The 11,372-nt window shown below is 47.1% G+C and overlaps 3 protein-coding genes across 4 annotated transcripts in view; 2 read left to right on the top strand and 1 right to left on the bottom strand.

Annotated features, from left to right (window-relative positions):
• LOC135903681 (uncharacterized) overlaps positions 1-11,372 on the top strand; it is a 242,064-nt gene that overhangs the window by 69,824 nt on the left and 160,868 nt on the right. The window lies entirely within an intron of this gene.
• LOC135903703 (natterin-4-like) overlaps positions 1-11,372 on the top strand; it is a 283,730-nt gene that overhangs the window by 267,992 nt on the left and 4,366 nt on the right. The window lies entirely within an intron of this gene.
• On the bottom strand, positions 258-8,655 carry LOC135903743 (natterin-3-like). 2 transcript variants are annotated; one of them, XM_070525328.1, is made up of 5 exons: positions 8,148-8,655; positions 7,513-7,653; positions 5,406-5,466; positions 3,643-3,857; positions 258-857 (listed from the first exon to the last, which is right to left on the bottom strand). In XM_070525328.1, exons 1-5 carry the CDS (start codon positions 8,163-8,165, stop codon positions 609-611), a joined length of 684 nt encoding a protein of 227 aa, XP_070381429.1. In that variant the 5' UTR covers positions 8,166-8,655; the 3' UTR covers positions 258-608. The 2 variants fall into 2 exon arrangements, with proteins under 2 accessions (XP_070381429.1, XP_065290198.1); XM_065434126.2 differs by lacking the exon at positions 8,148-8,655 and having other exon boundaries at positions 7,529-7,594.

Raw genomic sequence — 11,372 nt, 5'->3', positions numbered from 1 at the left:
ATGTACCAGAGATTTATGATTCAAACATTTGCATATATAATGAAAATATTTATTTCACATTATTACAGGTGAAGGAAGTGGTGCGGCCAAAGACGTGCAAAAAAGAAAATTTGCCTCCACCACTTTTACAGCCGCCACCAGCAGAGAACGTCTTACATGTAGATTTTGCTCGTATTACCAGTCGTTCGTTTTTTTTTTAATTATGAATAATCATTGGAAAACCAAAGGAGGCACTTTAGTGCCACAGACAGAGCCATGTCTGTGGCACGGCCACATTAATATCATTGCGTAGATGTGTACTTGAGACACTGGTTATGGTAATGTCTAAGTGAACAAGATTGCTGAAATATATATTTAAAAAAGCGCTCAAATACGAAACCACTCTTGAACCAAAAAGAATAAATTTCACAATCATGACGCTCTGGATCGTCGAACGAAGGTTTGTTTCCTTTAAATATTCACGGCTCCAAGGAACATTTGCGCAGTTGTTCGAATAGCAAATTCGCGACGCCCCTTGGAAACGCGTTGTTCCGGCGATGTACAGCTTGCGGGCTGCTGCGAGGGCGTTGTGTAGAGCCGTTGCGGATTGGGTCTTGTTTCGCGTAATCTCACAGGTTGAGCGTCTTCAACGTCAGGACTTCGTATTGGGCGTATCCGTACTCCTTTTTGTTGTACGGGACGTACATGGTTTCGCTCGACGGATGCAACTTGCCAATGATCAGCAAGCCCTCGTGGTGGGCGCGGCCGATGTAGAGCGGCTCCCCCGATGCGGTCACGCCGCCCTGGATGGCTCCGCTGGGTACGTCGCCGTCGGACGCCACTCGCCAGGCCAGGGACGCGCCCCTGCAGACCAGCGCCTTCGAGAAGAGCGGAGGATGAAGTCAGCAGGGAAGCGGTTTTGTAATTCGGAGAATTTCCAACGGGGCGGCGCATTGCAAGAACGCTCGATTGTACCGTGCTTTTTGAAGGACGTTGAGTACCCCGTATAGTTTTCTAGAACTCTCTCCCTTTCTTCTTTCTATTCCCCTTTCCCCCACCCCCAGTGTAGGGTAGCAAACCGGTTGCTGTTCTGGTTGACCTCCCTGCCTTTCCTATCCTTGTTTTCTCTCTCTCTCTCTTAGTACAGAGGGAGCCCTGGCCCTGCAATCGTTGAGATACTATGGGAATGATGGTTAGTACGTGGATTTGTCTGCCTACGTGCTGTTTGAACCTCAGCGCTGACGCCCGTTATTGCAATCGCACCGCTGGCGCCCGTTGTTGCAAATGGGTCGCAAGCCCCAAGGGTAGCGTTGGCCTGGCGGCCTGGGGCACAACTGGAAGCATCCGAAGGTCCCGGCAAAGCATGAGTAGACTGCTAACAGAACAACTTGTTTATTCTAGCATCGCAAAAGAGCGGCCGGCCAGGTCGACCGAAGTGGAGAGACGGGAGAGCACGTAACTTAACAGTAGAAATGGGAGCCTCTCTCTTGGCGTCCGGGGGCACCTGCTTTTATACTCTTGGCGTCGCAGGCAAGAAGGAAGGTCACGGGATGAGACCACGTGACGGCGGCCACGGACAAGCTGAGAGACATGTTGAGACGAGTGTAGTGACGCATCAGCCGGGCCGGCGCCGGTCAGACCTCCTCGCTTCACACTTGGGGAGCTCCTCTCCCCGGCTGCCGCGCTTTGACAAGCGTGGGCACACACACACACACACGCACACACAAAGACACGTGGCACTGAACATGTCGGGACGCGCTTGGCGGGGATGCGTTGCGGCCGCTCCGAACGGGCCAAAATGTCCGCCGCTTTGAACGAAGCCCCGGCGCTGTTGCATCCGCGCCGGCTATACCGCGCGTCGTAGGCGAAACGTAAAAGTGCTTGTGGCCTCAAACGTTCTCGTAACGCCGCAGATTAAGCTTCGTCTTTCTTAATTCCCAAGCATTCGTAGTTGTCTAAACACGACAAGGCAATTAGTTTCTGCCTACGTACGTAATCATAGCAAATAGTGCGGATATTAATCGATATTTTGGTGAATTTGGTAAACTACGAAGTTGTTCGAAGCCACAGGGACGCAGTTTAGGCAGACACATGTACCGGCCATCGTTGTGATCTTGGCCTAACGCCGTACACTCTTAAAACGGTTACACCCTTTGGGGTGTAAATTTGTCCCACAACATTAATCGTCATCTGCCTTGCTTGCGTTTCCTTTCCTGAAAACTCGGCGCTCGCTATTTTCCTGTCGAGAATGCTGCGTCACACTCATAACGCGCATGCCGTTCGTGACTGGGAAGTACCGGGCTCGCCGCTTTAGAGAAAGGAAACGCGGGCAAGACGCATGACAATTATTGTTGTGGGACAAGATAAGCCGCAAAGGGTGTAAATTTTTGTAAGAGTGTATTTTCAGCTGCCGCAGACACTAAACCATTTAACACCCTTAAAGGTGCTTAAACGCTGTTTTCTTTCTTTACGCCCTTCATTACACATGTATCACCTATTTTGCTCAAAACACTCTGTAGTACGGGTGTGTGCGAGAGAAAAAAAAATGAACAGAACACGCGGAACCTGTTCGTACACCCACTAGCGCGTTCGCTACCTTTGGAAGTTTCCGTTGCAGCGAAAAGGAGGCAGGTTTCGAGCTTAGCGACCGCATTTTATGCGAGCAATATGTGACGTCAGGCAAGGTTTGCGATGAGGTGAAAACGTTTGAATTTCTGGGCTATCTATGCTTATGGATACCAATAGTTCAAGAGCTGAAAAGTTGCGTCTGTGTGGCGCAAGTGGATGGGGTGTCTGGCGTCCACGTTACTTTCGTTGATTTGAATCCACCGCCGTGCATTTCTCCCGTGACTTATATGACGGTGAATTGCTTGCCCTTCGATTTAGTTTACGTATTAATGCTAATGAACAAATCGTATACAATGGAAATCGTAACGAGCTGGGAGGGCCATTTTTCTTTTATTTGACTTCTGTTCGTCCACACGTCCTTCCCTAAAGGTGTTAACCGAAATTAGGGGGTTTGTGTCAACGACCGAAGGGTTCTCGTCTGGCGTCAAACTCATATACACCCTTAAAGGTGTTAAAAAAGTGCGGTGTGTAGACACTATGGTACCAAGGTTCTCTCTAGTTATTTTTGTAGGAAACTCTATGCTAGTGGAAACTTTGAGGCTTGTGTTTGCGGAAGCTGCAAACCCTCAATCACTGTGTCCCTTTTCATTTCATTCAAAGGTCTGGTGGACCTTTGTTCGAAGCTGTTCGGGAGCACGGTAGTCGAAAATTTACTGCTAACGACATTTCTCGCTTAGCGTGCCAAAATAGTGCAAGTACCATTGAGTGTGCCTACTATGTCTACATTTCAATTAAACTTAACATTTAACTTCCTCTATAGCTTTCTCTGACTCTCATTGTCTGTGGCGAGGGGCTGTAACTAAAGTAAATGTCGAGCCCTATCAGATCCCCTTATTCTTTTCGTTCAAAAAATAAAGAAGGAGAGAGAGGAATATGTGATGTCTCAAACGTGGCGTATCTGACGTGTTTCTGGCTCTCCAGTCGCTTCTGGCGCGTACAATTAGCAATGTCATGCACTTCGAGATTGAATGTTATTCGCTGCGGCGTGGAATAGGACACTGCCTATTGGCGTCGAATTAACCACGTGGTACCTACCTGGTAATCTCTAGACGAGTACTCGAGCCCTGCGTGCGTGACGAAGCAGGCGCCCAGGGAGCGTACCACCTTTCCCGGTAGAAGCTCGCCCTCATGCAGGACTCGTCCCACGTATGTCACCTCGCCTCCCTTGTCGTCACCTCCGGCCACCGCGTTTCCCGGTATATCGGACCCTTCACAGACGACCCAATGGCAGGCGGGATTGTACTGCATCTCTGCAGAGTGTTTCGCTCGAGCTATTATGTCTACTCACTTCAGGTCTGCTGAAAGTGCTTCCTACAAAAATTATTAGAGGTAGCTCTGGCGCTATTGCGTCGAAGCGAACTGCAAGAATGGCTTAATAGACAGTTTCGAAATTATGGTTAGAATTTAGTACATGGATTTTCCTCAACTTCGTCCTTCTGGCTTGAAAACGACTCTGCGACTTTATTCATTGACCGGTTTAAACTAAGTATTGTGTTATGAGTACAATAATTCGCAGTAGTTACGCTCGTGGGCAGTCTCGCTGCCTTACGCGTTTAGAAAAAGGAGATTGCTTCAACATATAAGCCCAGTAGGGCAGATAAAGCCTACCAGACAAAACCACAAAACCATTTGAAGCCACAAGCACGAAGATTAGACAATGGAATCCATGTGCTAACCATCATTGCCGTAGTAGCTGACGGACTGCTACACCACAGTTCCCCATAGTATATACTTTAGCCTGAAACTCGATGCGGAAGATACCGCTAGCTAAACAGATGTGGCACCGGAGCGTTCATACGGAGTTAGTGGGCATCATCATCATCAGCCTATTTTATTGCAACTGCGGGGGGACGAAAGCCTCTCCCTGCGATCTCCAACGGCCGCGCGCGGCGCAGCAAGGAAGAGCGTGGTTGGGCGGCTAGTATGCTTCGCATAAAAGGCGTAACGATAAATGACAAGCTGACGTACTGAATTACCAAACCTATGCAAGACCTGTGCTGGAATATGCCTCGGTAGTCTTGGCGCCTCATAATACTCAAGATGTAAACTGACTCAAATGAATTATGAAAAAAAAAAAAAAAATTCCACAATGTATCTATGTCATGACAACGCTATTGCCGGCAATTCTCAAGTTAGTCTCATACGCGTTTCTATTCTTTTCTTTTTTTCGCTCGACCTACTTGAAATCGGGCAGCTTTTCGCTCTGCATAAAATTTTCAATGGGCCAATATGTATTCGTGCGCCCATATCCTCTGTGAGTTAATTCCTCTCCTAGTGACAGCCCACGGCACTTGCCAAATGCATCCTTTGGATAATAAGCCATTTGCGCTTTATTTAGGCTGTTCCCCGTTATTTTTTCATTGTTGAGATGTGGAACAACATAAAAGGCGTATTTCGGCCGTTACCGTACGACATATTAGCGCAGGAATTGCTTAGGCCTATGCAGTCTTAGCATTGTTTTTGTGCATGATTGTATTCTGCCATATGGACTCCTGCATGTCCAAATTTCGTGGGATGGCAGTATAAATAAATAAATAAATAAATAAATAAATAAATAAATAAATAAATAAATAAATAAATAAATAAATAAATAACATACAAGGCAACGCGGCTAACAGTGGCGCTGTTCAAAGGAGTGCTGGAGTTTAGCTTGAAGGTAGTTACGCAGCTGGAAAGAAAAACTGCGCGCAGTGTTGACTTAAACCGGATGGCACGAGAACGTGCGAGAGCCAGCATACAGCGAAAATGCGGGGAAAGCACAACGAGACCCGATGAGAGTATACAGACGTGGAACTTACTCTCGTAGTCGGCCATATTGTTCGTCTCCCTTTCGAGGTGAAGTTGGCGGTCAGCGTTGTTCTGGAACGTGAAGCTCAGTTAATATATATACTGCCTCCGAGACCTTCACCGTGGAGATAACTGTTGCGGAGATAAGCGAAATTGGAACTTTGTTTGGCTCGTGTACGTTGACGACGTGTTTACGAGTCGCTGATGTGCCCCCTCCCCCAACCCTCTCTCTCTCCCTGCCGCCTACATGCGGTCCCTGATTTGCTTTCTTGCGTTACTTTTTTTATCATATGCGCCGAATATAAGCTTGGTATATGTTCCTTCCGCAATTTTATGATTGTCGATCCCACTGTTTGCCGATAGATTTCATTTCTGCGCGATCTCTGGGTAACACTCGCGGAGATTATCAGTAGACTTATCGACCGATTACGAGAAGCAGAATCATTGTTCCAAAGTTCTATTTATTGCGTTATGCTGCTAAGCAAAGGACGAGAGATCGACACACATGTGCGCAGTGTTTTGTGCGCAAAATTGATAAGTGGTACGAGGGCAACCTAAAAGTGTTTAATCGGATTAGTGAGGCAGCCGATCGAGGTGACTCGATCCAAAAGCTTCTTGCAACCAAAACAAGTCAAAACAAGCCAAAAGCCAAAACGCAAGCCAAAACCTTCTTGTAACCATATAGTACTTGTTTCATGTTAACCTTTTGTTTATTGGTACTATGTAACCACATTCTATTGTTTGATACTGCTTTGCTTCTGTTAAACTTGTGTTTGATTCAATCGCCCCCCTTACTCCATGTTCCTGGCGGAGCCTGTAGGGAAACTTGAATAAATAAATAAATAAATAAATGGCGGACGCTTTTCATGTAAATGTGCGAATTAATCCCACAAACTGGTGTGATAGCAGGGGAGTATATATGTGTAATAAACGGAATGCGGAACGATTAGTCGGTCGGCTCCATTTCATACGCCGCCCCAACTGCCGTAGGTTACGCCTCCAAATACAGGTATCACGTGTACACCGGACGTCCATGCTACCGCCTTCGTATACATAAATCAGGTGGTCTACGTTGGTCATTTACATTACTCCATGAAATACGTGTTCTGCGTACATCCGAAATGCGTTGCTACATTGGGCAGGGATTTTAAGCTACCCGACATAAATGGGGCCGCGTCATGAGTGAATTTTCGGGGAAATCATCACGAGTGTTCCACTTGTTCACTTGGTGCAGGCAGTGAACATGTTAAATTAGTTTTATCGCTGTATATATGATAATCATCAGACAGCACCTGGAGTAACATATCAGGCGATCAGCAAGGCTAACTGTTATTCCGGCATATCATAGGAGCTTTATATATATCTATATATATTAACACTAAACTTCTCAAAATCACGATGCATGCGTCGGCTATATTACTAACACTCATCTTTCAGTGGTTCTCCAAGAGCGGGTACATTGCTGATGACTAGTAAATGATTCGTGTCATTGCCATACTGAAATGTGGTATAGAACGAGTTCTAACAAGTACCTGTATAGGTAAATCAGCGCGATAAAAGAACACAGACACAACAAAGAGACACAAAGACAAGCTTGTCTTTGTCTCCTTTTCTTGTATCTTTGTTCTCTTATCGCGCTAACTTACCTGTTTGGCTATGCAAAGCAAACCAGCACAGCAATTATTTATTATAACAGGTACCTTTGATGCCACTCACCTGTATTTGTCACGCACTGTTCAAACACATTTCTTTTTTTGCACAGTATGATTCATTGAAACGCCAACAACTTGCTCTTATACAACCAGCATGGCTTCAAGGACACACAAAAAAATATTGTAAAAAGAAAATCCTTCGATCTCGTTTCGGACCTTCATTACTGCATACGTGAACTAACACTGAGATGTAAAATGTTCATAGATGTTTAAGAAAGCTTTTGATCACGTTCCATTTAAGGGAAGGGTGCGAAAGAAGCGGGCATCCCAGAGTTAGATTTAAATATATACCTGGCAATTCTCGCGAACATTGCCTTAAGTTAGTGAATTTGGCCTTTTTCTACGATTTTACGGCTATGGCTCGAAGCTTTTCGAAGCATTCTGTTCGCTAAATAGTTTAGCTCACCGGCCTCCGACCGTACCCTTGGAAGTCTTCCGATGGTAAAAGGACAGCGGAGGGCCACTCGTTCCGAGCAAGGTTGTTCACGCAAGTTCCTGTAGTAGGCAAAGTCGACCACACCGGTGTCGCTGAAAATGCCACCATGATCTAAAAAAGCAATTTGTTGCTTGTGAGTCTCTGCTCTCCCAGGTGTGCTGCTGCTTCTTTCTGCGTCTGAATGTAAATTGTTAAGGAAGTGCTTACGTATCCCACAAAAGGTGTGCGCTCAAGAAAAAAAACTTCGAAAGAATGCGTGCTGTGAAGTAAATGCGCAGCCTATCTTTGCTCAAACGTTAAGATGAAAATCCTCGCCCTTAATGCTGGTCGTAATCGAATGGAACGCTTTGCTAAGAAATATTGTCGCTTACACTGAAGTAGGGATTTTTAAAGAAGTTCTATGTTGTTATAAAATTGCGTAACTTCTTTTTAACCTTACTCCTGCTTTACTTAACTGCAATATATTTAATGTCTTGTTCGTCCTTCCTCAAAGGGGCCCTGGAGCACCCCTCGGGCTTGGTTAAATAACTTAGTCCGCGGGTAGCATACGCTGCTGTGAACATCTCAGCCAAGTTTTGCTGTCGTACGCCGTGCGCGGAACTCACCCGCAACAAGAATGCCATCCCCTATGTGGTGCTTGAAGAAGCCTCCTGTGTACCTTGCTGTTCCAGGAATAGTGAAGAAAGCTAGCCTGACCACCGCGGCTCTCAAGCAGATCACATTGGAACTTCTCCATTGTTCATACGCTAACCGAATTCATGTTTAGACGGATGGTTCCGTCTCGGAAAATTCTATGGGCGCCGTTGTTCTAGGATCTCAATCGGTCGTCATCAAGTTTAAGTCTTCCCACGTAACGACATCTACAGGTTCTGAACTGGCCGCTTTTCGCGCTGCTGTCGAATACACTTAAAAAGAACCGCCCAACAAATGGGCAATATTTTGTGACTCGAAAGCAGCCCTCCAGAGCTTGCGAAGTTTACGACGTGGCAATTATGAACAGCTGGTGTCACAAATCAACGAAACCTGCCATTGCGCATCTGAAAGAGGACATGATATCATATTTCAGTGGCTGCCGGGACATTGTGGCATCGTTGGTACTCACCTCGCCGATGACGCTGCCCGACGTGCAGAGGCTGGCTCACCGACACTCCTTATACCTTTATCCAGGGTCGACGCTGCAAGAGAGCTTCGCAGTCTCGCTCGTACAATCACGTTAGGTTGCTGTCATACACCACAGAACTCTAAGTGTCGTTTACACAGCCTCGACCCATCACTGAAACTTGCATTACCGGCGAACCTTCCACGACGTGACGCAACACTGCTGTGTCGGCTGTGGGTAGGAGTAGCATTCACGAACTCCTACAGCTATCGTATTGGAATGGCGGATTCACCAATGTGCGCTAAGTGCAAGTGTGAAGAGACCATCAATCACCTTCTGTGCCACTGTGCTCGCTTCGGTAATCAACGTCAGACTCTCCAGTGTGTCTTAAATAGACTGGATGACAGGCCATTTACGGAAGCGAAGATCTTGGGAGCCTGGCCTCACAGTTCATTGGCCCAGAAAGCAGTTCGAGCGTTTTTCGCTACCTGAGGGCAACAGACTTGAGTGCCCAACTATAGACATCCTACACCTAAGTTCTCTCTCTCCCTCGTTCACTCCCCATTCCCCTCCCCACGTGTAGGGTAGCAAACTAGACTCAATCTGGTTAACCTCCCTGCCTCTCCGTCTTCCTCTCTCTCTCTCTCTCTCTCTCTCTCGCAAGCGGATCGCGAAGTCACCGTTCTCTCCAAACGCTCTTTCCAATAGAAGGCCCTGACCTCACTCTCTTCTAGGCGTTTTATTTCGTCATCAGACGCTTTATTTTGTCATTCGCTATGACGACTGCTATTGGCCGATAGCCAACGTCAAGCTGCGGTTGGCTAAATGGCGTAGATACCGCGGCCACCACGAGGTGCCGCCACGAGTCCACTGGCTAAACGCGCTGCGGCTCGCTGAGGACAACCGCGTTAGGCTTAAGTTCAGCGCGTCGTAGGCACCAAAGGCGGAAGTCGTGGCGTCTACCTTAACACCCAAAATGAAATTTGAACTGGGCGCCATGGTGACATTTAGAAGGCGGAGCGTTGTGGGCTCACCCCACTGCGCCGTAGCCTTCGCAGTGCAAGGCATTGAACAAGAACGCATTGAAGTACTTTTTTTACAGCAAACCATTTCTGAAATAGTTTATTTTCACTTCAGATGCCTTTCTTCACTTCGATAAATAGTGGTTCAGGACCCCTTGAAGATAATAGTTTAACTATTTACTCTAGTTAGTTTCTGTCTTACTTATTTTTCCGTTTATTTCATCGTTAACGTGTTTCTATGTTCGACACAGTGATTATGCCATAATCACTCCTCCCCAACTTCCTCGTCGGTGTATAACCCTTACGGGCGTTTTGGCTGTTGCAATAAGTAAATAAAATACGTAAGTGTGGATTTCGTTATATTGGCGGCGAGGAGTTACGGAGTCGCCATCTATCGGAAGCGCCTCGCTGGCGTAGTATGAGGGATCACGTGGCGCGCTCCTCATAGGTTTTGCTGTCAGCGCTCACTGAAAACACCACGCGCGAGCTCTCCCGGACATTTCTGTAAGTACTTTCGAAACGAGAGAAATTTCTTGCTGTCTAAAGAATAATCTTGGGCAAACTGAAAGCACACAATCGTTTATAGACGTTATCTCTGTACCGAATACGTACAGTGAACGCTACTGCGCGCGGTCGCCGCGATGTAGTCTCCCGAACCGGTTTCTTGCGTGAAAGGTAGGTAAACGGCGAGAGCAAACTATGTGATATGTGCTCTTATAGAGTTTGTATAAATAAATGGAGCGTAATAGAATGAAGCCTCAATGCAGCGATGCACAGATTCGCAGCGACCGACTGCGCGTCTGCATGCTTGTCCGCGCACTGATTCGCTTTCGCCGCGTGCGCGTTTTCGCACCGTGCCATGAGCTTTAGGCCGCCGAATATGAGCATTTGACAGTATACAAGCAACCATTGTTGCGTGGGCGTTATCAGAGCTGTTCAAAAATAATTTCATTGTAGAGACTTCGACGCCTACGGGGATGTGCCGTCGCGACGATTCAATCTTTTTTCTTCTTCTAAATTCTTGGACATTTCAATATTATTTCTCGAGTTGCGTCGCACTGTATGTTTATCGGTGTTCTTAGCGTGCAATTTCCCGCTGCTCCTTTTTTGTAATCCAGTGCATTAATTCATAACACAAACATGACCATATGCCATGCTTTTTTTAATGTGCTTCTTATCGCTGCATTTCCACTCCACTGAACTTGCCAGTGTCTATAGCATCGACAAGTTCATAGACCAATCCGTCATGACATTAGTCGGGTAGCGGACGCGGGCGAGCATCTCAGTGCGCGTTTTCAGAACATCGCAGACCGGGCGCCGTAGTAGAAATCTTCCTCGCGTCTGTGCTTGCTGCATACCCGAGTTGTAGCCGATGACTGCTTGCCGGTTTTATGTTTCGCGAGCCAAGCTTCACGCAGCTTTTTGTCGTGCGGCTGCGTGTGAATAAGGCTGACACCGTGCTCCGTTGCGTGCGTCCTGCATTGCGGCACCGAGCAGTAGCCTACCATGTTGTGCGCCTTCAAAGGCAGCCACTACCTATTGTAGTGCTTTCAAGCGTTGTAAAGGAGACACACGAAGCGGGAAAATCTCGCCACTAAATGAGGACCGCAGCGTACGAGGTAATTTAAACTCTCGTTTCCAGCTCGCTTCGGCGCCCCCGAAGGAGCCGACGCCGCCGCTATGTCCACGTGATCCCTCCTAGCACGTCA

This window comes from Dermacentor albipictus, chromosome 9 (assembly GCF_038994185.2).
Source record: "Dermacentor albipictus isolate Rhodes 1998 colony chromosome 9, USDA_Dalb.pri_finalv2, whole genome shotgun sequence".
In the NCBI taxonomy this organism is placed as follows: domain Eukaryota; kingdom Metazoa; phylum Arthropoda; class Arachnida; order Ixodida; family Ixodidae; genus Dermacentor; species Dermacentor albipictus.
Note: the sequence above shows the minus strand (reverse complement) of the source record. Positions and strands in the feature narration are given on the sequence as shown.

Bases quoted from the DNA above. Each gene is read 5' to 3' on its own strand.
- LOC135903743 (XM_070525328.1), bottom strand. The intron at 5,467-7,512 runs GTGAGCTAAACT...TTCACGTTCCAG, and splicing joins AAGGGTACGGTCGGAGGCCG to AACAACGCTGACCGCCAACT. The intron at 3,858-5,405 runs GTAAGTTCCACG...AACACTCTGCAG, and splicing joins CAATATGGCCGACTACGAGA to AGATGCAGTACAATCCCGCC.